The following is a 26,637-nucleotide window of genomic DNA, read 5'->3' on the forward strand; positions in this document are numbered from 1 at the left end:
CTGTCTCAATTCTTCACTTTATTTTGCTTATATGATGGTATTTTACTGCTAATACTTTAATTTGACATTCAACACAAACAAAGTATTTTTCCTCTGTAAGCTCACTACTTTTACTTAAATCTCTGTCTAATCTAAATAACTAATTTGGATGATTATTTAGTATTTCCCTTATTATAATTTATTCCAAACTCTCCCAAATTACGATATACAGAGTAGTTAACAGAAGGATGATAACCTTTCTCCAATAACTAATCTCCAATTTACTTGATGCATTTTGTACCAAAAACATTGATAATTTTACACTTTGACAGTTTTACTCTCAAACAATGTACTCTTAATAACTTATTTACCTTCATGTAAACACAAATTGTGAATTTCCACCCCTGCTGGCGTTTAAAGGCCCACATCAGCCCTCCATCTTATTCTATCCTATTTATGAAGTCGTACTATTTTTCTTTTTTCTGGATCGTGGAAACAGATTATGTAAATTCATGAATACAACAGAAAAGCTGACTTGGGTCACTGACCAACTATGAGAACCTGTCTGAAAACCTAATAAACTTGCTAAATGTTCCACTCTGAGCAAACAGCCTGCCGTGTCCCCTTGGCACCATCCTCTACAATAGTAGTAAAATATCATAATGTGGAAAATCAGAAGCACTCCGCAGAGGTGGAAACACAGCGGGAGCAACTGCCTCCTCTTTATTTCCAAGTCTGTAAAAGAGTAAGCCATGTCTCTATTCGTATTTGTCAAAGTTCAATACACACATGGTGCTGGAAATCAGAAAAGTGGATGGATATGACGCGGGTGAATTCATCTCCACTGAGCCTGCTTGCTGTCAGAGTCTTGCAGCCAGACGTGGTGTTTGTCTGAGTTGCCTGGGTTTCTGTCATCTCTGGGCTGTATCCATGTGTTGCCTCTGTATAAAAATAGGCTTTGTGAAGTGGACTGGACTGTTCATAGATCCTCCTTAACTGCACTGATACTGCTGCAGCTTTGTTATTCTAACTCCACCCTCCTTAATCAATCACTTGCTGGTAGATCTCCCAGTCCTGCAATAGATTTACCAAAGTGAGAGAGCTAATTTAGACCGACTTTGCACTCCCACAACATTATGAACAATATCCTTGAAAAATATTCTGCATGTCAGTAATCCTGCAGTAAAATGTAGGCTTTTAGATCTGCAATCAGAACACAGACTTCTTTCTCCATGTGCTTTATTACATCTAAACATGCAACACTGGTTTTGGTCGTTACTAACACCAGAGGAAACCAGAGGAATTAAATCAGTATCAGCATATAAAACCACTGCTACTTCTTATTTACTAAACCATTTGTTGGTTCTAATTGTCTCTCCTTGTATCTGCATTTTTTTGTGTTTGTGTGGCTCCTTTTTGCTTAAATCTAAGTAAATCTTTTTGGGTGCAGACGACCTCAATATTTATCATCTGAATCAGATACAGCAGGGTTCCTTCTCTGAAGTGGACTGTAATGGGATTTATATATCTCCACAACGACACAACTCATTCACTGTGTATCAGGGGAAATGCAGCCTGTTGCCTTTACTAGATTGAATCATACATACTGAGGATAATGTCACTTTCCTGCCTTCTTCAAAATATTTAGTTTAGTTTTGGGAAAGGAAAAAGTCCGGAGTACCACAAAACAAATTCCTGTTCACATACAGTACTCACTCTACAACTGAATGTGATCTGGGTTCTGGCTCCTCTAGACTGGTTCCCAGTGTACCAGCCTCTGGGTTCCATGACAGTGCAGACCCGCTCACCTCTCGATGAACCCCCAGTCCAGCTTTGGAGGGGAGCATGGCCTACCAAAAACAAAAAACCCGAAAAGAATTCTGTGGAGCATACCCCTGCACCAGTGAACTGTGCAGCTAGCACCCCATGCCCCCTCTCACCCTTTCACCCCCCTCCCAGACCCCATGCCCCCAGTTAACAAGCCAGCCAGCACGTTCCCTGTTGTCACTTGTTACCCGCTGTCCCTCTGATACGACTCGCGGGTGGGGCCAATTAAACTCGCACTGTTCCCCATACCGGGTCAAGAGTTTAGTGGGTCATCATCACTTGTGATTTCCACCAAGAGTTATCTAATCCTCCATCATCTTTCTCTCTGGAACCAGACCCTTCAAAAAGCACAGATAATAAGTGGAGTGGTAAACAAATGCAAAACCCAACTGGCAGACAAAGATTTTTTTTATTTTTATTAATTCATATGCAAAAATATATGCATACACCAAAACTAAAACTATACTCAGATAGGTTAAATGCCTCAAATTAAACTCAATTTGTAAGATTAAGAGACAGACTACTTCACTAAATTTAATAATAAACTGTCAAATCTTACACTAGTTAATATAACAGTAGACTGAGGTGCATAAGCATCATTTAAGGATAACGTCTGTGAAGGATCAACTTCAACTTTTTACCTCTTAAAGTCACTTATTTCATGTACATAACACTTTTATTTGAAATATGGAAAATTCAAGGTTCTGCAGAGAATAAAAAAATTGCAAAAAAAAAAAATTCCACAGACGTTAATCAATCATTTCAATCTGTGTATTTATTAGTCGTAGTTACTAGTAGTGATTACTGTAGAATCTGTAGTTATTTCCACAGTAGTAGTCTGTATTTTACAATTAGTTCTAAAACTATGATAGTAGTTGTAGTAGTTGTTGCTGTGCTGCCGTATTTGTAGCCACATCAGCTGTTATCTAAAATAAGCAGCAGTAAAAGTAGTGATTACACAGGTAGATATGGTAGCTATGTATCCCATATATCCTCCTCTTAGCATTCTATTTGTGTTATGGCATTTATTTTTCAGGCAATTGTTGTTCATTGTCACATTATTTTATATTAGGTTGTGTTTGGGGAATTATTTGGGAGCAAAATCCATCAAATGATTGAAAAGGTTTGGCACCATTTACAGTATCTGCAACACAATGTTCAACAAAAACAATGGGTTTAGTATTAATGTTCAAAATTCTGTTTTTGTAAGTTTGCAATAAAGATTTAGTCCGTCGTTTAATTCACTTTCTTGTATTTTTGACATCCGATCAACTGAAGTTTTCTTGAACAAGACCCTGAATCTCCCTGAATCCACCCCCAGGGTTGCAGACCCTGACCTTTGACCTCAGAGTAGTAAACTTCTCTCTGAATTAATCAGGATGTTGTAATTATTACACATCAAAGTTGATTGTCTTTCATCTGAATCACCTAAATCAACTAAATTGGGATCTAGGGCGGTATGAGAGAAACTTATGAAATCTGAAATCATCAGACAAAAGAAGATGAGAAGAATTCAATGAGAAGAAATTAACTAAAATCACATTCTCATCCAGGGACTATTTAGAGTTGCGAGTCAACCAGTGTGTCTTTGATTTGAGGATGTTGACACAGACAGAATGTGTCTGTGTGTGTGTGAGTGTGTGTGTTTACAGCAGTTGAGTTCATCTCATACACTGATATGAATGAACACTTCTGATTTACTGCAGCTATATACATTTATCAGTTTTTCATTGTAAATTTGCCTATAGTTGCCTTAATAATGTGCATTCAGCAGGCAGATGGAACTTAATAACACAAACACAGATCTAGCAATGAAAACAAAGTTGGGCGGTAAACAATGAATTAAATCTAAAACTATATAAACAAAAAAGATTACAAATATATATATAATTCAAAAAACAGGAATAGAGATTCACAGAGTCCAACCATGCTGGAGTTGTAAAAGAAAACCTAATCATTATATATGATCATAATACTCCTTTGTAGTTTTGCTCCTAAACGTTCGTGATGCTGATTGGCTGAAGAATCCCTGCTGCTACCCAAATGGTAAATCTTACACTGCAGCGCCCTCTGCTGGTATTTCTAGTCATTACAGTCTATTCCAATGGAAGGATGACAGATGGAAGCTTTCACACACGGACGGTGATGTGTTTTGATGTAAGCACCAAAAAAACAAACAATAATCATAATCGTCTATTGTTTTCCATCCATTGGCACATTTTTATTGATTTTAATTGGGAGAAATGGAAGACGTAAATACTTTAGGAAAGTAGAATAAATTAGCGGAGACAATAGAGACGTGTTTTATCTACCTTTGTTGAACACACTTATTGTAAGTCGCTTTGGATAAAAGCGTCTGCTAAATGACCGTAATGTAATGTAATGTAATGGAGATGCAAAAACAAACTAGGCCTGTAGGACGAGCTTTGCTTCAGCTTCAGGCGACTTATTCAGCAGCATTAAGGCGAGGTTTTGTTGTAACTTAATGGCACGTATATGGAGCAGACACACGCCTGCTTGATTGCAGCTTGCCGACATTATTTTTAGCAGCATTGGCACAAGCAGGCGGAGCTTTGAGGAGGCTGAGATGGAGGGATGCTGAAGAGCAGGTGGGGGGGATAGCTGATGTTTACCGGATGCATTTTGCAGGAAGAGGCTCGGAGGAGAGACCGGAGAAGAGGAATAGCTTTTTATTTCTCTCTCTCTAACCTTTCATTGTACCACGGAGACGGAATCCCGGGGATCGCAGTGAAGATCGGAGGAGCAACCGGCGAGCATCTGCTGCCCCGAAAGCTCCGCCCGCCTGTCCGTCGGTTTGTGTGGAGGCTGAGACGGGTGGGATGGTTTTCCGCCTTCACGATGGCCGAAACGTGATATTATGCATGGAAGCAGGAGGACTGGAGGGATAGAAGCGAAACAAAGGAGAGGTTAGAGACGGTTTGCAAACTGGCAGGTCAGTAGGTGTGTGTGTGTGTGTGTGTGGATGTGTGTGCGTTGTGCGTCATGAAGAGCAAACAAATCACAGGGAGAAAATCAGCTTATCTATCTATTTTTGTAACCTCAGACTAGACTATAAGTATTTATTTCATATCAGTATTATTACAGCGTTCATCTGCAGGCGTTTATAACGGTCAAGTGCAGCTGTTCTGTCCCGTGTTGTGCTGTAGACTAAAGGTCGGGCCTTCACGAGTGAACAGGAGCAGATTTGTATCATAAAGAATCTAACCTAAGCTGTTTCTGTTGAGCTCCAGCTGTCAGTGATGACTCATGAACGCTGCGTGACTTCTTTCTGATGCGTTTGTCGGTTGATTGTGTGTTATAGACTGAGTAATATTGCTAAGAGTAATCCAATTCTCTCAGCCTAGTAACCCTGCTGCTCTATTCTTGGAATATACCGGTGTTCCCATGTATTGTGTCAGTTCCCTGAAGGGAGAAATGTCTCATCTGGTCCCTGAATATGTGTTCATGCATGCATGGATGTATTTGTGAATTATGACCCTCCCCCCTACACAGACAGCAGCTGATGCCATAATCCTCCAATTGAAATGTTAAACACAATATCACCCACTTCCTTTCATGTAGGTATGACACACCCTCTCACACTGAGCTCTCTCTCTCTCTCGCTCTCTCTCTGTCTCTCTCTCCTCTCACACTCTCCGCCTGCAGTATCAGCCAACTATGGTCGACCCCTCAGAGGCGGAGGAGCAGAATAAGTGTAAAGGCCCGCAGCTCGACAAGCCGGCTGTGAACACCCAAGACCCAAGAGAGCCAGAACACAGCGATGGCACGGCGACGGAGGATGACGGAGACGCCGGCTTTGAGACGCCGCCCACCGGCAGCTCTGAGCCGAGCCCCTGCCACACCGCAACCCCATCGCAGCCGCCGCAGGCCGCTTCTCAGGGGACCCCACCTGAGCAACCACAGACTGAGAGAGATCTATCTCCCAAACTGCATCTGGACCTGTACAACTTTGACACACCAGTTGCAGAGGGGAGTCGCTACGTGCTCACCAGCCCTCGTTCCCTGGAGGCGTGCGCTCGATGTGGGGTCAAACCTGTAGAGCTGCTGGCCCGCCCATTGGCTGACTTTGCCCGTGAGGCTCCTGGACGTTCCATGCGCGTTGCCACGGGGATGTTTGAGGTCTACGAGAGGGATCGGCACGGCAAACTCAGGCAGTGCAGGGAGGAGAGGGAGAGGATCGTTAGGGAGGAGAAGAGGAGGATCTTGCAAGCTGCCGCCAATACGAACGGCAGCACATCAACCGTCTCCTCTGGCTCCACTCAGCCTCCCAAATCTGGGGCGGTGACCTCTAGTTCTGTCTCTGGTTCTGGATCGTCCTCCAGATCCACAGCACCGTGTCCAAGCACTAAAACAGGTGCCACACATTTATCAAAACCCTCTCCTCTTACTCTTAATACGTCCCCAAAACCAACTCAGTCCTCAAAAACTGCTTCAGTGAGTTCTACGCCATCTTCCAAAGGTATTTTGTTGGGATCTGCCAAGCATCCAATGACCTCATCGCCTGAACGTGTAAAAAAGCCCCGCCCACTCTCATCCGGGCCTCCACCAGTAATCAGGAAGTCCTCCGGCGGTAAATCGGCTCATACTTTCCCCAGATCCACCCCAAAGCTCCCGTCCTTCGTCAGAGCCAAGTCCACATTAACATCGTCAGTGTCAAAGCCTGCAGTTCAGAGCGCCGGGACGCCTCTCAATGGCGTCACAGGGGGACCGTTCTCTCAGCACAATGGACACCTTGGGTTCCATTCCAAAGTGAGGGGGAAAAGCCATTCGCTGGAATCGTTACAGCGCAGGATGGACACCGTCTGCTCGCCCGCCTCCAACACCACAACGACCACAACATGCACCTCATCCGAATCAGGTGCTTCCTCTTCCTACAGTTGGGAAGGAGTAAGAGATCAATGGGCTAAAGTCTCCAGTCCCCGAGCCCGAACCTTGGCGACGTTCAATTCCCTCATGGGCCGCAGCCTCAGTCTCGGCGACCTAAGCCACTCCCCTCAGACCACGCAGAAGGTGGAGCGCATAGTGAGGGAGGTAAGGCGTCAAGGTCTGAAGGCCGTTTCTGAGCGCGACCGCAAAATTGCTGCTCTGATGCTCGCCAGGTACCAGGAAGAGGACATCATGAGTCAGACCAGGTATGTGGCTCACCTGCAGTGGGACAGTGAAAAACGCGTGGACGAGATCCGGCGAGAGCAGGAGGACAGGGAAAAGCAGCGTGCGGTGCTCCAGTGCCAGCGGGTGTGGCAGGCCCAGGTGTCGACACGTCAAAGAAGACTTACCCAGCAGGAACGGGACGCGGCCGCCACCAAACTCCGGCAAGCGGAGGAGAATGAGGGGAGGTGGAAGGAGCTCGCAGAGCAGCAGGAGCGCAGCCGCCTGCAGAGGCTCCAGCAGGCAGCACGAGAGGAGAAACACAAGAAGACCCTGCAGGAACAGAACCTGAAGGCTTTAGAGGAGGAGAGGTCGGCCATGCTGGAGCAGGAGAGGCTGCTCCTTAAAGAGAAGCTCACCATGGCCGAGCTGAAGAGGCAGGAGAAGGAGCACCAAGCCCAAGAGGACAGACTGGGATTGAATAAAGCAGAGAGGAGACGGCATGCCGCCATAATCCAGGAGATCGCCCGGCGAGAGGAGGAGGAGGTCAAGGAAGCCAGGAGAGCAGCAGAGGTGAAACTGAATCGATCCCTGGAGAATTATGAGCAGATAGTAGAACGTCGAGGGCAGGAGATGAAGGAAAAGGCCAAGCGTGAGGAGAAGCAGATCCAGAAGGCACGCAAGGCAGCGGAGAGGCGGGAGAGGCAGCAGCAACTACAGCTAGAGGCGCGAGCCAGGGAGGCGGAGAAACGGGCCCAGCAGGCAGCGACGGTGGCGGAGGAGCGGGCTAAAGAGAAAGCACAGCGCGCCGTCCAGTGCCGGCAGGAGAAGGAGAAGCTGCAGAGGCACAACAGGCAGCGGGTGGAGGAGGAGGAGAAACAGAGGCGCATGGAGCTGCTGCAGTCCATCGAGAAGAAGCTGGAGAAGAGCGAGCAGATCTTCCGGGAGAAGAGGGCGGTGCTGGAAAGCGCTCGATCCGTAGCCCGAGCCTCCTTCCACGTGAGGGACAAGGTGAGGGAGGAGACCAACATGCGTACGTTTGATAAGATGGCCCTGGAAGCTCAGCTCAAAGCCAGTATGGATGAGAAATAAAGACGTCTCTGTGTGTGGAGGACCTGTGCTTTGACTGGAGCCTTCATCATGGCCTTCATCACTCTGAGCTTGACCTCTTCTCCTATGAAGAACCACAGCATTTGTGTTATCGGTTTCATTCTTCAGTTGTTTTATGACATTTACAATCATCTATTTGTTCCTTTAAACGCCCATCAGAGCAAAACTAATGAAGTCATTTTGTATTGTGGAGGTAACGGAGCTAAATGAAGTTGGACATTACAGGAGACACAATCTCTCTCTGTCCCTCTGTCTCTCTGACCGTCTCAGCTGTTGGACTCAAAAGCTGTGTGCGGAATGAAAAGAGCCATTGTTTACCGGGAAGCACAACTCCATGACAACTCCGAGAAAGCTCGTACGGAAGCGCTGAAGTAAATCGGCCCCCTTAAACAAACAAGGGATCCTTTTTGTGCGCTCTGTTTACAGTCTGCAGTGTATTGACGACTCTGGGTTGGACGCTGTGTTTGTTACGGCTGACATTGCAGCAGCAGGATGGATTTACACATGATCCTGGCACTGATGAAGCATCGGAGGACGCTGGTTTCTGCAGCAGGGGCGGTTTTGCTCCCCGGTGGACTCCCTCCATCTCTCCCTGGGCTCCCTCCATCTCTCCTCCTCATGTCAGATCGGAGGAAACAATCACTCGTGAGACTCCGAAGGGTTTGACCGCCCGGCTGGAGACCGTGTCAAGGTGGACAGGTGTGTACGATTACATCTTATATTCTACATTTGATTGAAAGCGAATATTTGAGTAACCGATTGAAGTACATCTTGCTGCCAATACATAGAAAGTTTTGGTGCAGGACTTTTACTGAGAATGTAGCACTTTTCTACTCATTTCAGGATCTGATTACTTCTTCTTCTACTACTGATTAAAACCCAGCAGCACACTGATCCGGACTCAGCCTGGTAATGGATCTGCAGGGTTTAGGGGCCTGTGTCTGCGCTAAATCCTGCAATCTCTCAGATTAAAAAAGAGAAAAAAGAATAGAGGGAGATCCACGTGGATTTTCTTTGCCCTTTAGATGTAGCTGTTGCCATAGCGATAGCAATCAACTTGGCACATTGGGAGGTAGAGTGACGGGAGAGGTGGGAGTGTGTGGGAACATGAGGGGGCTGTGGAGAGCAGCGTGTCTTCATCTGAGGGCGTTAATGGAAAAAATACGCCTTCACTTTGCCTTATTGACATCTGTGTCAGGAATTACTGCAGTGCTGCATTCCTCCTCCTCCTCCTCCTCACTCAGTCGGGGAGAAATCCCTGGAACGTGGACCATATGTGCACTTGAGTTTACATGTCTGACACCTGCTCACATCATCAACCAAAAGAGATCAAACACAAATGAATGTTAAATTGAAATGCAGCTTCAGACCAGCAGAGGACAAAGAAGAGCAGAGCGATGACTCGGCAAAAGCTCCGTCCTCACCTCATAACAAGGTGATGTAAGGCGAGAGGGATGAGACAGCAGATTTATTGTTCCATTAAATCAGAGTCCAAACTTGTAGATACAAACAAGTAAAGAACATTTGGAGAAGAAAGTGAAAGCTAAATGAATACAAAAGCAGGAAGTAAAGGACGGAGGGGAGAGAAACAACATAACTATGTAACTAAATATGACTTTGACATCTGATTGAAACGTCACATTGAACTCACGCCAAGTTAAAAGATCCAATATAGGACGTGGATTATCAAAATAAGAGTCTTGGATGTATTTTACGCAACAAAACCACCTTGTTCTAACTTCAGCAGGGAAAATAAAACAAACAGAATGTGTTGAAAGTGTTTCCATGCCATTTAATTTCAGTTTCTGAAGTGATTCGCTTGTGTGATGGAGTTTTCTGTGATTTAAAAAGGGACATTTTGTTATTTTCCCTCATTTATATAGTGTGTTACAGTATTTTGAAGGCTACAGAAATGTATCTAGTAAGACAAACCGCATCGGTGCTGAGAAGTTGTTTTTGCAAATAGAAAAATGAACATGAAAGCATAAACCTGCTCACGTCTCGTTTGTAGCGTCTTTCTGAATGAGTGATGCTGACTGTACTGTTATCTGTGTGCACTACAGGTCCTGGTGATGAAGATCATGGTGATGCTACTGACTTGTCCTGCCCTGACACAACTCTTCTTCCCACCCTGAAGCTTTTTGTGACACATTTTTTTTCATTCAAGTAGAAGTCGGGACAAGAAACCCTAAAAGTCAAATCTACTGGTCAAACTATGCATCAATACGAGTGAGAGTTTGGATTAGTGCCACGCATCGTGCTGGAAACTCTACCCAGCCAGGGCGCTTCAGCTTTTTATCTGCATCAGTGGTCGTTGTGACATGTACAGGGTCCAAACACAGCTTTATCATCACGTCACTCAGTCCATCCAGTTGCTTATGACCTCATCTGGGCTTCCTTTCTGTGTTCATTCTGCTGTTAAGTTCATTTATCATTTGTACATGAACGTAAAATGCTTGCGTCGGTAAATTAAATAGAGTTCTGTTGTGAAGGACAGATTTTCAGACGTAGCGATAACAAAGCAGATATATCAGAAACATATCTGTGATGTCATTGTTTCCATCAAAGCAAAACACATCTCTGTTAAGTAAACCTGGAGACAAACAAATGAAGAATAAATGCAAACAGTTTTCAAAACGGGTCTGAATTGTCTGTGATATTTACGAAAACTACTGAACTATCTAATTACAAAGACCGGAACAGAACTGCATCCCTCAATCTGCCACGTTAGTGTTGGAGAAGCATTTCAGGTGAACAGCAGCTTCCATGATGTCTTACAACCTGGATGGCTGAAGGCTTCGGAGATGAGAGAGGCCTCACCTGATGGCGTTTCATGGAGGCAGGAGCAGTGTTCTTCTTCTACTCTCGCTCTACCTTAGTGCTCCAGTTTGGATACATTTGGTTTGAGCGCTCCATCTCCTGGCAAAGCGCCGTTACTGCCATTTCATTTCAAATCACGACATGGGATTTGGCTTCACTCTGGCACCATGTCATGGACTTTGGTTGGTTGGTATTGAATCTTCCTGTGCAATAAGGTAACGATCTGATGATGAATGGTTAAAAATCTATAGCCTGATATAGTGGAAATACTATTATAACACAATTAGAGTTTATTTCCCTGCCAGTGAGAGAATATTCAATTTTCCAGGAAGCCAGTGAACGGTGAATGAGGAAGAGGACAGCAGGTGCAGCGAGTTCGCCAGCAGCAGCAGCACGCCGCCTCCTTCAGCCATGATGGACGCCGTCCCCCCAAGAAGCCTTTACAGAGGAAGAAGCTCCTCCCATGCTGTTTCATGAGACGATCCTTGTTTCTAACCTGCAGTATCTATAAATACGCTGACGTGTTGAATCATTTTGACTGACCGACTGACCGGTGCACTTGTATTGCAAAAAACTAAACAAAACATGGACTTTTAATCGTTTTTTAATTGAAATAGTTAATAGGAATTGTGCTTTACATCATCCAATCCTGAATTGACGTGCTGGCAGAAAATAAAGTCAATTAAGTCAAACAAATAAGAAAGAAAATGGACAAAGCGTCTCTTTTACTTACTATAATAATACAAGCATATACTGGATTTGAAATATTAGTAGACAAACAATATATTGCATATTGTTTTTGAGTAACCTTCATCAGCTTTGGGGAGCAGGACCTTTGTGACGTCACTCACTGTGTGCATGGAGGTAAACGCTCAGGGCCGTTCCTCCTCCTCCTGTGAGACGTCCTCACTCCTTTCCTTTCCTTCACGTCCTCCGCCTCCTACCCCACCACGTCCCTGTCCTGGGTTTTGTTCATGGCCTCCCTTTGGCCGATGATCTTGTAGACGGTCTCTCTGAAGCTGCTGTCGGCCGTCAGTCTCCGCGCCGTCTCCCTCAGATCCTCCACGCTGCCGTCGTCACCGTGAGACGCAGCGAAGGACTTTGAGTGTTTCACTGACGAAGCATGAAAACAGATGGTTCCTATTACTTCCAGGACTCCTAACTACCGAGTGCTGACATTGGTAGGAATAGTTAGTGCTGCTACAAATGCAACAGGAGCACAGATGACTATAAACCAGAACGGAAAACACTAAAAGGCTAAAAAGAGAACACGTGTGTGCCATGAACGATGCATGTTGTCAGACTTACACCAGTGTCGCCTGGAGGCTCTCCTCTGGATTCGACAGCTCTTGATCCTGCGTGCAGTGGCTTTGTGGAGATACACAGCGTTCTTCATTATCGACGGGAGCTTCGCCTCCATCTCTGCTGCACAGATGCAGTCCTCAAAAAATCCTGATTTGAACACACACACACACACACACACACACACACACACACAAATCCAGTCTTTTAAAATAAAGCTCAGTGCTGCAGCATAAACATAAAAACACTAAATTCATTATTCTGACTGAAAACAAGGGAAAGAACATGGAATGCATCATCTCACCAGCAGAGGGCAGTCACACCTACATAAAAGGGCCAGATAATACAGTGGAGGATGACATGAGGATGACATAACTCCATAGAGTCACATGTTTATTCTTATGCATCAGTACCATGACTGAACCTAAAGAGCAGCACATCCTGATCCACGGTCACCCAGATATGAAGGTATCGTGCGTGAACTCACTCTTCAGCTGTGTGACGTCCCCCTTCATCCTCTCGTCTTTCTCCTTGGTGCGCTCCAGCGAGTTGAGGCCTTTCTCTAGGTTCTGCAGAGCCTCCTCCGCCAGCTTCAGCCTCCTCTCCAGCTCCACACGTGACTCTATCTCTGCCTGGGACAGGAACAGACAGGGGGTTCTGTTATGGCGGCACATATTTCAGGACACTATACAGTACACAATGATGTAGCAATGCACCAAATAGTCAAGAAGTTTACAGTAGTTTATATGTAAAAGTCAAAAATCTAAATCTAAATCTTAAATACGATACATTTTGATACCAATAACGATTTGTACTAATAACGTAGAATGTCATTCATCTTGGTTATTAATCGACATTGTTCCAGATAACATCTAGATGACTGTGAGGAGTTTTTGCCTTTTAATGGGATTTTGCCACAACAAACCAGTCTGCTTCCCAGGAAAGGGTTGGATTTCCCCCAGATTAAGGGGAAAAAAGTAAAACTGAAATTAAAACGACTTCATGACACCTGAGAGAGCAAACCTAGATACTGACATGTCACCAGTGTGTGTGTGTGTGTGCGTGTGTGTGTGTGTGTGTGTGTGTGTGTGTTAAAAGAGGCTTTCAGTGCCGTGTGATGGTTGAAAACACGATAAGCAGGCTTTTACTCAGGATGGGCCCGCTTTACTCTCATTGTTTACTGGAGTGTGATCTGGTCCAACTAGTCAGTTGGAGCTCTGGCACTGCGGTGTGTGTTGCTCAAGAGGCACTTTTGACAGAAGCAGGAAAAGTGTGTCGCCTGATGAAAGGAAGAGTTAGTTTACTGACGTGCTGTTCAGTTCTACATGAGAGGATACACAAGGGTAATGGAGATGATAAAGAGAAGACAGAGAAGTTTCATGAAGCGTAATGTGATATTCCCATCTTCATCTTAATCTGACAAGCTGAGTCTCTCCAAAGAAACCATGAGGCTTTACACTTTTCCTGGAAACTGAAAAATGAATCCTGTTTATTTAATACCACAATTGTAAAAAATAAACAAAAAGGCGAGATACGTTGTGACCTCTAAACAGTTCACAGTGTTGTGCGAGTTCATGCTGTGTCACCTTGAGCTCGGCCTCAGTCTGCTGTTTGTCCACGGTGAGCTGCGAGAGCGACTGCTGCAGCGTCCGGGCCTGAGTCCAGTAGAACTCCCTCTCCTCCTGCAGGACGTTAGCTCGCTGCTCTTTCTCCCTCAGCCTGCACGACGACGACGACAACAACAACATCAGAAATACTGTGAACAGCGGCTTGGATTCTTCTTCTTTTCCACAGGCACACGCATACAATTACACACATACAATATGAGCTTAGCTTTAAATCATTTGCCACCTATTACCAACTGGGAGTTAGTGACAAATGTATGAACTTGTCCAATAGTGTCTCTCTACATTAAAGCACCTACAAACATTTGAAGTATTCCTCACTTCTACTACAAGTTACAATCTCAAGTCCAATGTTTGTCTTTGGAAACTTTCGAACGATTGTATCCAAATACACCAAAAGATCATTGCGTGTACTTTCACACAGAAGTGACAGAGTTCATGGAAAACACAACGACACAGTTCAATACTGTAGAATACAATACAGAGCGGAGGTGGTGTGGGGGGGGGGGGGGGGGGGGGTCTTTTGCCAAGCGTGTTGCTGGCGTCGGCTGAGTGAGGATCATCTCTCACGCTGTGCTCTGCATAACACAGCATTGGAATCTGCTGCAGAGTCAATACAGCTGCCTGTAATATCCCACTTACTGCTGCTGATCAATGGCCTGGTTGTTTGGAGATCAATACACATTTCCACTAACAATTACATCCTCTGTGCCATTAGTACAGAGGAACTCTAAGAGTACTTTCATGCCATTTGGATGCCAAAACACAAAAACACACTGCTTAGTCTCTCAAAACGGATGAATTTAAGAGTTTCTACAGTAACATGACTGATACACACACACACTGGGTGGCTTTATTCTTTTGCACCCGCACAGTCAATCACAACACAGTCCTGCGATGAATACAATCCTTATGAAGCTTTGTTGTCAGAAAGACGATGATTCCAGTCCATGCTTACGTTTTGAGGCTGCACTGCGTCGGATTGTTTAGTTGTTTCTAATAAAGTGGCCACTGGATGATTTGTGTGTAGTAAAGGAGATTTTCATTTATCATCATTCATTGTAATTTCATTCATTCTATTTTGATATACATTTGCAATGCTGTAATCTAAAAAAATCGAGCATTTCACTCACTTATCATCGGCCTGCTCCTTTTCTTTCAGCAGGATCTTCATTTGCGCCTCGATGTGGTGTAGGTCGCCCAGAAGGTCCACCTCTTGGAGATCCTCGGCGTCGTTGGGCTTCCTGCAGACAGGCTCTGAACTCTCTTCCACCGTCTCCTTGCTCTGCTCCTTCTCCTTCTCCCCAAGCAGCTGGAGAGTCCGCTGCTTCTCTTCAGAGAGTTCCTAAAGAACAACAACTAGGACAGTCTGGGCTGGACTGGTGTTTCAGATACAAGAAAATCCTTTCCTGAGTTTTAGAGCTGCATTAACAGGCTCTTTGCATACATAAAAGACTTTGATTTGTGAAATTTAGAAGGAATAGTTCCTACATTAACAGCAGGTTTGTTTAACAGCACTGTAGACAAATGTAATACATTATTTAGGTATTATGTTAGGAGATCAAAAGCTGTAACTTTGCATTTACCTGAACATGGCAGTCTGATTTTGCCTGTGATTAAGGCTAAAATGTGGAATAAGGCTTAAACAGCTTATAACAGGAAGTATGTCAGGTGAGGACACGCATGTTTACTCAAATGTAAGCCAAAGGATCATTTTCCTGCTTACGTAAATCAAGCTGCTACAATCTAGGTCCGTTACTCGGTACATTTCACAGCAAAACATAGTAAATATGCTTAATTCACTGAGAACTGCTTAAAAAGACACAAGGATAAACTAAGGATAGAATTTGCACCGACTTAATTGCTTCTTCTTCTTTTTTTACCTCAATTGATTTCTGCAACATGACAGTTAAGCTGCTCAGTTCCTCTTTTTCAGTCTCCACACCTTTCAGAGACTGAGACGTGCCGTCCAAGTCTCTGTCATTAACACAAACAACAGAACACAAACCTCAGGACGCATTTGTAAACATGCATTTATAATCCGTACGGGTGAACTGGAAATATTTCATCATTTACAGTTTGATCTGCTGCTGCTCTGATTTCAGCTCCAGCACCACCTCCTCAAACTTCATCTTCTCCTCCTCCAGCACCTGGTTCAGACGCTCCAGCTCCTACACACACACACACAGGCTTTGGAATATGCATATGCTCTTATCTTATCTTATTTGACTGAAGACGTAAGGACTGACCTCTTTCTGTGCCCTTTGCTCGCTAAGCTCCTCAGTTTCCTCCATGAGTTTATCTGGAGAAAGAAAACAACGTCATAGAAACATGAACTTCAATTTGGTCCAATGGAAGGGAAATCATGTGTGTGTGCTGGTGCCTTCTCCCTCTTTCACCAAGATACTCCTGCTTCTCTTTGGCCAGCTGAAGCCCCTGAGCCTCCAGACTCTCGATCATGGCCTCCCCCAGCTGGGCGTTCTTCCATGTGCTGTTGAATCCCAGATGACAAATGTGTGATTTGTTATTTTGGAACATATTGATCGGGTGTGGCTGACAAATACAGGCTGGTAAAAAATCTTCACATTTCTGCAAAGATGTGTATGACCAATTTCAAAATAAAAGTATTTAACTAACTTAAGTACATTTTCCAGAATTAATTATTGTTTGTTTTTAGAAAAATTAAAACTGCAAAAATTACGAAATATTCCGGGGTGTTAAAGTTGTCTGAACATTCTAATATCACCATCTCAGATTGAGAACTATAGATCATACATATACTATAGTGCATTGTTTCTTCAACATTTACAACTTTACTGGTAGTAGTTATCACTTTCACGTCAAAGCAGATACTCACACTTTCCCAGAGTCCTGGAGCATCTCCAGCCACTGGATCTGCTCTACTGCAGACTCAGCAGCCAGAGCGACAGTACCCTGACAGACAGATACACACACTGTTGTAATACTAGGGCGAAAGAATGGACAGTGGAAGTCCATTTCATAGTCAAATTAGATTAAAAGGTTCATGGGAATTATTAAATCTACTCTGTTATATGTCCCATGTCCCGGGATTAGCCTGATAATCTACAATCATCGTAGTTTGGCAAGATCTCCTGCAACTCATTGTTTAAGCCCACATCTATTTTACAAAGCTTTTAACATATATGGGGCGAATAAAGGACAATGTGATGAAGGAAACTGTTGAGAATGTGTGAGGGGATCATGTTCTTACAGTGAAGTCTTCCAGATTGATGATGATGGCAAAGGGCATGGCCATGTCGTCGTTGGCTGACACGACGCATCCTCCCAGAGGGATGACACCCTGAGACAGACGGATGAAGAAGAGCACTGTGATTATGTAAAGGGAAAAGTGGGAGGACGAAGTAGGAACACACACAAAATGCTGAAACTCACCTTGGGGTGGATGTTGAAGTACCTGTTGGTCTCAAAGTTTCTCTTCTCGCTCTCTGCATAGTAGAGCAAGAAGCTGTCTTTGATGATGAAGAATCTTTAACGAGGAAGAGGTCGAAAGCTGCAGTGAGTCATTCCCATTTTTTCCCCCCACTTTGCATTCCCCAACATCCGCTGAAAGACTTTGTTCTCCCACAAAAATACAAGACTAATATTTAAACATTGAAAGGCTAAACTGCTGACTCATCAGTCTGATAATAGTGATGGCTCAGGATGTTGTTATTTACTTGACATTTCCAATCCTATTATATTATTATAATGGGGCATTTGAGTTTGATATAAACTTAAAAACACATTAAGTCAGATTACAAACATAATTGCCCCTTTTTTTTACAAGTTACATATTAACCCTCTGGGGTCTGGAGGCATTTTTGTTATTTTGTAAAAACACTGAATTTTGCTTTTCTTTGCCACATGGCATTTTTCTGCTTTTCCATATTTTACATATATCGTTTTTAAAATATGGAAGGGAAAAAACTAAAACTAAATAACAGAAATATACTATACATTATTTATTATTATTATTCATAATAATAATAATAATAATAATAATAATAATAATAATAATAATAATATTAATAATTATAATTATTATAATAATAATAGTTATTATTATTATTCATGATTTAATTCTTGATTCTAAAATATTCTTGGACTAAGTCTTGCACAAGAAGGGAGGGAAATCGAGAATGTTTTTTTTGTTTTTTTATATAACAATTGGTTGACAACAATTGACTTCAAAGTTCCATTTGATTCTATTAGCTGTGATATGCCAAATTCAAGAAAGTCAAAAATAAAGTCTTTTCACATCATCCTTGTTTACAGGCTTGGCAGAAATCAACTGACATTTTGTAAACAAAGTTGTAAGCAAAAGCCAAATTCAGCGATAGGTTCAATTCGAACAGTCAATAACAGTCCGTAACTGTTAATATTCATTTTAACTACATGCACTACTAATAATAACCATTATGAAGTATTTAGTTTGACAGAGAATCTAACTAAAATGTTTTACTTAACCATTCATGGTCTTTTAACCTTTGTACCGAAAGCAAACAGCTACCAGAGTTTGACCGGCTGCCCTGTGTATTGTGGCTTTAACAGTGTTATGTAAACTAAGTATTATCATCACAGACTGATCCAGCCATTTTAACATCCAAATATATCCTCACCCTCACATCACCATGTTAGACATCCTCACTTTACCTGCTATGGTCTTTGTTTTATACAGAACAAGGATTTCTTCCAAAACAGAATTGAACCCCTGATTTTAAGTTCATCATTCAATATCGCTGGAATAAAGGGGATTTAATTTGTTCATGTACTGTAGAAACAAGAATTTGCAGTTGTGGTTAATTGTCTTGTATAATTTGTGGTACAAATATTGGATTTCAGTCCTCTAAACTGCTTTCTACTATCTATACTTTATATCAACTATCCAGGACTCACAGAAATCCATTTAGAGGAAAACTTGAGAGAATATTTTCACTATCAGTGGAAAACTTTCTCCAAAGCAGTAACTCTTTGGGAACTAGGTGAAGAAAATTCTGTTTATGTTCCCTTCACAAGGCATTTTTGAGTTGATCTAAAAAGCTTCAAGTTGTTCAAAAGGAGAAATCCTCCAAATGAAGTTTAAAGAGTCAGAAGAGCATAGACACGTCAGTCACACCCGCCCTCACCTGCGGGACCACTTGGCAGACGGGCGTCCGAAGGGTCTCTTCCACAGCACCCCGTGAAGTTGCACCTTGGTGCTGAAGTCCAACACCTCCGAGTCGGACTGCTCCATGGACGACCAGGGCGAGAGCAGAGAGTTTCTGGATGAAGATGAGAACATGCTGTCTGGCTTTCCACCCTAGTGGGAGGTGGGGCAAAATCAAAATCAATGAAATAGAAAATAAAAATAGAGCAAAATACTGTCAATAAGTATTAACGGACACGCAGAGACAAATCCGAATGCATAGTCACAGTGTGATGCAGGGATGGAAGCAAATTCCAATAAGCCAGCAGGGTGGAATGATGCAGCTGCCAATGGAGTCATCAGCTGGAGGCAGCCTGCACAGGAAGGAAAGGATGAACACAGGGATGAGAGAGGGTGGGGGGGAGAGGGAGAGGGAGAGAGAGAGAGAGAGAGAGAGAGAGAGAGAGAGAGAGAGAGAGAGAGAGAGAGCTGCAGAGAGAAGAAGCTTTAGGAGTGAGTTGCTAAATCTGGTTCCCGGTCGATACACTGCCAGGCCAGTAAAAGCTGTTATTCAGATTACTGGACTCCAGCAGGTATGAACTCTCATCTCTCCATCACCCAGACAGTGAATTGAGGGAACATCTGTAGCAGAGGCGTGGCTACAGGCCTAGGGGGGCGAGGCGGGGCGAGGCGGGGGAGAGAATGAGAGCGGTTAACATGCAGATGAGTAACAGATTAATTGAGCGTAAATGTGTCAGAACGATGCACAGCAGATTATGAGGATACTGACAGATGAGCTTTGCACACCCGGGATAGGAAAATGCATCAGCGCACACGTCTTTACACTTTCCATTAAGACAGCTTCCTGTCAGGACAGAGAAATGCATCTGTAACAGCATTATATTTAACAGGATAGTCCCATAATATTTATATATAACTGACTAATAGTGTTAGGAATAGGAATGCTCCATAGTGATTCTGCCATATAAAGTAGGGAACTTCACACTATTACCAAACTTTGTTGCACAGATTCCAGTAGGGAATTTCATTGGAGTTCAATCATTTCTTAGTGTTTTCTGTGTTTTCATACCTTCTATTGGCATTTCATTAGATTGCAAATGTTCTTTAAATACTGCAGAATAAAAAGGATTTGTCACAATCTAAGTGTAAAACATACCGTCTGTATCACATGAAGGACTTTCATAAGGTGCAGTTTCGCTCCGATCCAGATCTGGCAGAGTCAAAGAAGTCCTTGGATAGCAGACACATTCATCAAACTAACACCAATGCATAGATACAATACTGCAGATTGAGCAGTGTGTAATAGTTCTGACACATTATTAACACTTATTGATAAAGATATAGAATGCTGGTGTATAAGGAATTTGCAGGGTAAGCCTTTTTACACATCCAATTTTAAAAGGTAATGATATTAGAAGTCTGAAAAAAGGGGAAATCCCAAGACAGGAAGCCCTTGGTGGAGGTATGAGCTCAGCAATCTTTGGCTGTGTGTTTTTAGGTCCTAGTTCTCAAAACAATACCAAAGCACTTGAAAGCATTTTCACATTGCACCAGTTAAAAAAACTTTAATTTAGTCATCTTAAAACACATTTTGCTTTACAACCAATGAAAATCAAAACGTGGAAATAAGGCAGACTCATTTTGGAATGACAATAAAAGTCTATTAACCCCTTCCCTAAACTATTAAAACTGTTAACTTAACCCTAAACTCCTCCTCCTGTAACTCCGCCCTCCCAGACAGCCACAGTGTGTGCCACACACTCACATTTACATCAAGATTCAAAACACCACCTGCATAACTTAGACATTCAGAGAATCTGTGATCCGACATGATTGACTTTGTACATGCGTGTATTCAGGATGTCAGGTGTGAATTTATTACCTTATGAAAACAATATTTCCCATTTTCAGATGAATGCAGTGAACGCATCACAAACAGATTTGCTTTTGATACTCGGGTTATTAATCACTCTCACCAAAACAACTCTACTCAAATGGATAAACCAGGGTTGTCATTTGAGAAAAGATAAGTGTTCACCTCTAAATGGCAACAAAAAATGTATTTGGACGAGCTTTTGATGGTGAAACTTAGCGGAACATATTCATCTGACTTTACACATACGCACTATAAATGCCTTAGGAACTGGTTTGTTTAAAAGCAACTGCAAAGAAGGCAGAGACGAGCGAAGTGAAGCTCAGAGAAAATAGCCGAGCATTGTTTGTTTACGTAAACAGGCGAGAAACAGCAGCCAGGATCTCTACAGAGATCAATGGGAATTACCAACACACAATACAGCTCATAGATGTTTGGGAATAGGATCAGCGAGTATTAAGTAGAGAGGGAGAGGGAAGCAGCGGGAAACCACAGAGGAAAAAGCATCGGAAGTGGGAACGTCAAAGTCTAGGGGCCGGAATTCAGTCCTGCAAGATAAAGGACGACAAACTAAAACACTATAACATTGTAACTGTGCTCTAAAGTGACATTTCCTTATTGAATGTGATGATATTCATAAGAGTTTGAAGTGTTGCTGAATTGTCCAAACACTTTTTGGGAGCCAGTGTACAAAGAGTGGAAAACCATATGAAAGGCTTTTTGTGAGTGCAGAGTTTCTTTGTGTTTGTTCTCGGAAAATTGCACAAGTAAAAGACGCAAAACAACACCGATAACAAATACTGGAACTAGAGCAGCTGGGCATGACTCTTATGACATCATCACCTTTCTGCAGAGCCCAATCTGCAGCCGCAAAAGCCTTTCGAGTGTTCATTTGCCAACTGGCGCTCCAAGAATAGCAACAAGAATGTGGTGAGGACAGAAAAGGTGGATTGTTCCCTTTTTCCCCCCCCCAAAAAAGGTCTTAAATCAAGAGACAACATGTTTGCAGGGGGTTCTGACACAATGTTACAAACATACAGAGCGATACATGGCACAAACTGAGGCTGTACTTCCATGCAGTATGTTCAGGTGCAAAGCAACACTGCAGGGAAGGGTGTTCTCCCTTTTTGTACCCACAAAGTATATGTACAGATTTAAAAAAAAAAGAAAAGAAAAAAAAGGAAAATTCTCATGCAGCCGCTGCTCTGCATGCTTCAAACTTCTTCTTTCACATCCCAACATGTCTGCACTTATGCAAGGAGGCTTGAAAATCCAATGGTTTTCTTCTCATTAGGAGGTTTTGGAATTAAACAGCAAGTCACAAGTCAAACCCGGTTTCAGCCCAGGGTCGGTACTGTTGGTCAGGAGAAGTAGAAATTCTATTAAGTTGAAATGGAAGAGGAAAAAAAAAATGTATTTGTGAGTAAGCGACTCCGTGTCACGCGACGGGGAGAGACGATCGTGGAGGAAAAGGTTATTCTGTACAGTATACATACATATACACACACACACACACACACACGTGAGAGTTGTGCGCTCGGCAGGCACAGTGATACAGTAACACTCACAATATCAAAACACCTGGCCCCGATGAAGAGAGCAGCCCACTTGACACGTCTACAGGGTTGCATGTAGTCCCGGTTGAAAGAGTAAAGGGGATGCGTTCAAGAGCGTACCGTCATGATATGTTGACTCAAGACAACGAGGAGTTTGATGATGAAGACAAACCTGAGAAAAGACCAAGCCTCTGCCCCAAATTCATCTCCGTGGTTATTGCTCAGCTATGAGGAAGGAGAACTAAAACGACTGACGCCCAAATGCAAAGGCTTTGTTTTGAATTCTCCTCCCACTGATCCTATGTGATGTAATGTGATGAGATGGTCCCTAAACATGACTTAATCCAGTTTACGCTCCCGTTTCAACGCAACAAACCCCCTCAACCTCCTAATTATCATACAATCATTTAGAAAATTCTATACAGCACTTTCCTGAAATCTCCCATTTCATAATTACTCAGGTAAAACAACAGGGGGGGGCGGGGGCTAAACTGAGCTTGTTGAATCCAAAAGTGAGAAAAGTAAGAACTCCTCTTAGTAAATGAACTCACAAGCCACAGCCGTTAAGACTTAAACTCATCCGGTGACTCCGAAAAAGTCACCTCGCACTTTGTGTAACTCGTCCTTTGGGGAGGAAAATAAAATGTCGTCATGGCGCTGTATCTTCGTGGTTCTATTTCGACATTTATGGCACTTCAACATTCAATTAGGCCAGCCTAATCCGTCTGGACCGTTTGTTAAGCGATACACACTCTGTACAGTAATAACAAAGTCTTGATTTTCCTTCTCCCTGAACACGATACCGATCATATATTCTAAATCTCACTACGCCACTGCCATCTAATACAACATCACATTAAAGAAGTCGTGGGGCGGCTCTTTCCGTTCTTTGAATTTGTACAGTTAAGCACATTTAATGCAACACTGAACCAAAACTCCACTGTGATCTAGTAAACATAGCTTAAGGGTTCACCTACGACCCGTTTGTCAAATAATTCATCCATGATAAACCATTTCTAGGGGAATAAATGCATTCTTAGCCGTTTTGTTTTGTTGTCCGTGTCAGTATGGGACACATCTGTGCGAGAGTGTGTTGGTTAACCAATTCCCTAACGTTGTTCATTTCCTGTTCCTGTGTGTGCCAAGACATGAGACATCCCCCTTGCTACTGCCGCGGCGGCCGGCTCTAAAGCGGTCCATCAGCAGGCACTGAGCGATAAGACATTTTAGATCCACCAGGTCTGAGGGCTCAGTTCAGCTTCTTTCCCTGTACACTCCTCTCACGCCCTCGGAGCCTGCGGCCCCTAGTGGTGGTGACCCACGGACAGCACCAGAGGAATGAGGCAACCCAGCACCAGAGCTGCCACCTCCACCTTGGTCAGCCCCTTCCCTCCGTTTCCTCCTCCTGCTGCGGCGTGGCTGTGGCCCGTGCCCCCTACCTCGGGAAGGACGTGGACGGTCGCCACGTAGAGGAAGGTGCCGGCGGAGAAGAGCATGGCGACGCCGGTTGCGTTGATGTCTGACAGGGCCTCCTTACTGCTCTAAAGGTGGAGGAGGGAGATCACAAAGAGGTCTTAAAGGTTGAACGTTAGGATGAATCTACATTAAACCGTGTCCTGTGCAGCTGGTTGCTATGGTCACTCAGCTGCAACTAGATGCGGCCCTCAACTGACAGAAATGTGAAATATTTTCCCAACCACACCATGTGTCTGACTTCCTGAATTCATGCAAACCACACTTCTCTTCTGAAAGTGTTCAGGTAAATCCAGTTTTAAGAGAGTCAATATAAAAGTCCACACCCTTCTGCTGCAGGCTGGACGCCATTTAAAAAAAGCAACGCTTCATGAATACTGTGCAGTGTAAAGGCAAAGAAAACTCCCTGTGAGCCAAATACAGACACAAAAACAATTCCAATTGATGTTTCCGTAACCCTGTGAAGATGTATGAGCTGCCTTACCTGACTGAGGCCTAAGAAGGTGAGCATGGCGAGGACGGGCGCTGCCAGAGCGAAAACCAGGAGATGCCTACGGATGCGGTTCCTCTCTAACCCAGCGTGCATCAGGAAGGACACCAGGCCAAACGCTGCTGGAGCCTGCAGACCGCAAGTGCAGCAGGATTTAGATGAAGAAACTTGGGACAAACCGGCGATTATGCACGATGACGAGGTGAGGTTTTTGTTGAGCCGTGATTAACCCGTTACCTTATGCAGCATGATGGCCACAAAGACAATGAGCTGAACGCTGGTCTGGGAGGTGGAGGCAGCGGCTCCTAACGCCACGCCGTCGGCTAGAGACAACATGAAAAGAGAGACTGGCTGAAGGATTCTGTCGCAAGCACATGAGAGTACAGAAATGTTTGTGTATCGCTGAGTGCAAAAAATACCTGCAGCGTGGACCACAAGACCCAAGGTGGTGGTTATTTTGGAGGAGGCGACCCTTGCCGATTCTGGATCTAAAGCGGACAAAACCGAAGAGACATTGTTGTAATGACTTGATGTCTGTGGCTCAGAGCGACGAGGTAATGCTTTAGTCTGTGCTGATGACAGAAGACAGCAGCACTCAGCGGCATCACGTGCTGGCAGACTCGCCGAGCAGTTTGCAGGGCATTAGCAGCTCAAATTAATGTTGTGAGCGATTCTGTTATAAGTGTGTGCTTCTCTGAACAGAATTTACATTTGAGCCATCTGGATGCTTTGGGTCTACACCAGCAAAATTTAGTCTGGTTGACTGTTGATGTCTGAGGGATGCGTCGGGATGTTTTTATATCTTGGTGGGGTTTCACACACTGACCTTCACTGTTGTGCACATGAGAGCTGCCTATCTGGTCTACTAGTAGCATAAAGACGAAGCCCAGGACCAGAGAGACTCCGATGCAGGCGTGGAGCTGCACGTGGCCGTGGTCGTGACTCCCGCTGCCAGCGAGGGCCGCGTCTCCCTCGTTCTTTGGCTCGGACACGTCTATGACTCCGGCATGATCTTGGCTTTTGTGACCTGGGAGACACAGGGGTCAGGAGAAAACAGAAGGGGAGTCAAGAGGACAGACTACAGATTCCCGAGACAAATACATATTAAAACCATTTCCAGCTTGAGAGAATCAATCATTACAAAGCAAAATTTGTGTTTGACCAAGTCTGTTGTCGACCTTTGCTCTATTTGAGTTGGAAAAAAAAATATCGAAGTGTTAACCCCTTCAGACCTGCAGACACCATTTAGCTGTAGCAGAAATACTGACACATCGTTTTCTGCTTTGAAAACACACACTTATACTGATTTGTGGTCTTGTCTGCACCCAAGGGACTCCTACAAAAATGTACACAAGGGCCCGTGGGTTTATGACCTCTCTACCTTCTAGGATTTCTTCATAAAGTGCATGAACTCCCTCAGGAATGATGACAGCCAGTGCAGTTCCACACAGAAGTCCCGCTCCCAGCACCGTGACGAGCTTCAGCTTCTCCTAGTGGAACAAAATACATACAAACCATGACGTCAGCCCTTTTCTACGCGTTATTACAAAAAACAATACATGTGAGCCGATTATCTCTAAAGAGTTTTGTAATGCTATCGTTCCTTCTGACTGGAAGGGTCACTGATACACATGGGAACTTTTACCTCTGTACAATTGGAATGTAGGGGGAAAAGTTATCTCGTATGAAAAGCTGACGTGTTATGAGACTTACCTCTGAGAAGTTGACAGCTAAAGGTATCGTCCCGGCCACGTAACATCCCACCAGCATCGAGAGGGACAGCAGGCTGATCGAGCTAAAATCGTCCATAACTGCACTTTTATCGGTGCCGAGCTTTAACTATGGAACCCAAACTAAACCGTTAAAGTGAGTCGTGTATGAGATTGACTGGCATGCTACGAGCTTCGACTGTTACCGATATTTATTACTTCAGTCGGCGTCGCGTCCCTCCTTCAGAACAAACTCAAGCTCACTGAGCAAACGGTAAGCATCCACTTTAGCCTCCGGCCTGGGTAACGTTAGCAGAGCTAAGCTAGCTTCGGTGATGGTCCGCCTCTCAATATTGTCAAACAAAAAAAAGAAACAGTCGGTGTAAACTTCACGCGTAAACGAGCGGCTCTACGTGTCGTTTGCCCCCACAGCCAGTCAACGAAACCATATTGCAACGACCCGACTGGACTAGCAGGCAACAACTGGCTAACAAACTATCGCTTGTTTGATACTGATATAATTACTTCCGGGTCACGCGTCCTTTCCTTCAGCCAGTCTTGTCAAACGTGCCACGTAGAAGCAGGGGAAGGAACGGG

The 26,637-nt window shown here is 43.9% G+C and overlaps 3 protein-coding genes across 3 annotated transcripts; 1 reads left to right on the plus strand and 2 right to left on the minus strand.

Annotated features, from left to right (window-relative positions):
• The first annotated feature begins 5,484 nt into the window (after window positions 1–5,484).
• Window positions 5,485–8,007, plus strand: ccdc177 (coiled-coil domain containing 177). Its single transcript, XM_076157845.1, has one exon. It carries the CDS (start codon window positions 5,485–5,487, stop codon window positions 8,005–8,007), a length of 2,523 nt encoding a protein of 840 aa, XP_076013960.1.
• Window positions 8,008–11,451: 3,444 nt separating this feature from the next.
• On the minus strand, window positions 11,452–19,597 carry plekhd1 (pleckstrin homology domain containing, family D (with coiled-coil domains) member 1). The gene is made up of 14 exons (XM_076157304.1): window positions 19,176–19,597; window positions 18,920–19,092; window positions 17,187–17,280; window positions 17,005–17,094; window positions 16,630–16,706; window positions 16,172–16,263; window positions 16,022–16,074; window positions 15,849–15,943; window positions 15,656–15,749; window positions 14,906–15,117; window positions 13,734–13,866; window positions 12,635–12,779; window positions 12,154–12,297; window positions 11,452–11,958 (listed from the first exon to the last, which is right to left on the minus strand). The coding sequence occupies exons 1-14, from the start codon at window positions 19,197–19,199 to the stop codon at window positions 11,786–11,788; spliced, it is 1,599 nt and encodes a 532-aa protein (XP_076013419.1). The 5' UTR covers window positions 19,200–19,597; the 3' UTR covers window positions 11,452–11,785.
• Window positions 19,598–20,488: 891 nt separating this feature from the next.
• On the minus strand, window positions 20,489–26,589 carry slc39a9 (solute carrier family 39 member 9). The gene is made up of 7 exons (XM_076157642.1): window positions 26,045–26,589; window positions 25,713–25,821; window positions 25,158–25,358; window positions 24,751–24,819; window positions 24,569–24,654; window positions 24,326–24,460; window positions 20,489–23,909 (listed from the first exon to the last, which is right to left on the minus strand). The coding sequence occupies exons 1-7, from the start codon at window positions 26,138–26,140 to the stop codon at window positions 23,673–23,675; spliced, it is 933 nt and encodes a 310-aa protein (XP_076013757.1). The 5' UTR covers window positions 26,141–26,589; the 3' UTR covers window positions 20,489–23,672.
• Window positions 26,590–26,637: the final 48 nt, after the last annotated feature.

This window comes from Genypterus blacodes, unplaced genomic scaffold (genome assembly GCF_046128005.1).
Source record: "Genypterus blacodes isolate CSIRO-AG114 ecotype Tasmania unplaced genomic scaffold, CSIRO-AGI_Gbla_v1 ptg000073l_1, whole genome shotgun sequence".
NCBI classification, from domain to species: domain Eukaryota; kingdom Metazoa; phylum Chordata; class Actinopteri; order Ophidiiformes; family Ophidiidae; genus Genypterus; species Genypterus blacodes.

What these genes read in the sequence shown, in the direction of transcription:
- ccdc177 (XM_076157845.1), top strand. Translation starts at nt 5,485, where the DNA reads ATGGTCGACCCCTCAGAGGCGGAGGAGCAGAATAAGTGTAAAGGCCCG.
- slc39a9 (XM_076157642.1), bottom strand. Translation starts at nt 26,140, where the DNA reads ATGGACGATTTTAGCTCGATCAGCCTGCTGTCCCTCTCGATGCTGGTG. An exon ending in TAGCTGTCAACTTCTCAGAG is followed by an intron (nt 25,822 to 26,044) that starts GTAAGTCTCATA and finishes TTGTTCCACTAG; the next exon opens with GAGAAGCTGAAGCTCGTCAC. An exon ending in CCTTCTTAGGCCTCAGTCAG is followed by an intron (nt 23,910 to 24,325) that starts GTAAGGCAGCTC and finishes CTCCACCTTTAG; the next exon opens with AGCAGTAAGGAGGCCCTGTC.
- plekhd1 (XM_076157304.1), bottom strand. Translation starts at nt 19,199, where the DNA reads ATGCATTCGGATTTGTCTCTGCGT. An exon ending in AGAGAAGCAGGAGTATCTTG is followed by an intron (nt 16,075 to 16,171) that starts GTGAAAGAGGGA and finishes TTCTTTCTCCAG; the next exon opens with ATAAACTCATGGAGGAAACT. An exon ending in TGTTGCAGAAATCAATTGAG is followed by an intron (nt 15,118 to 15,655) that starts GTAAAAAAAGAA and finishes GTTGTTCTTTAG; the next exon opens with GAACTCTCTGAAGAGAAGCA.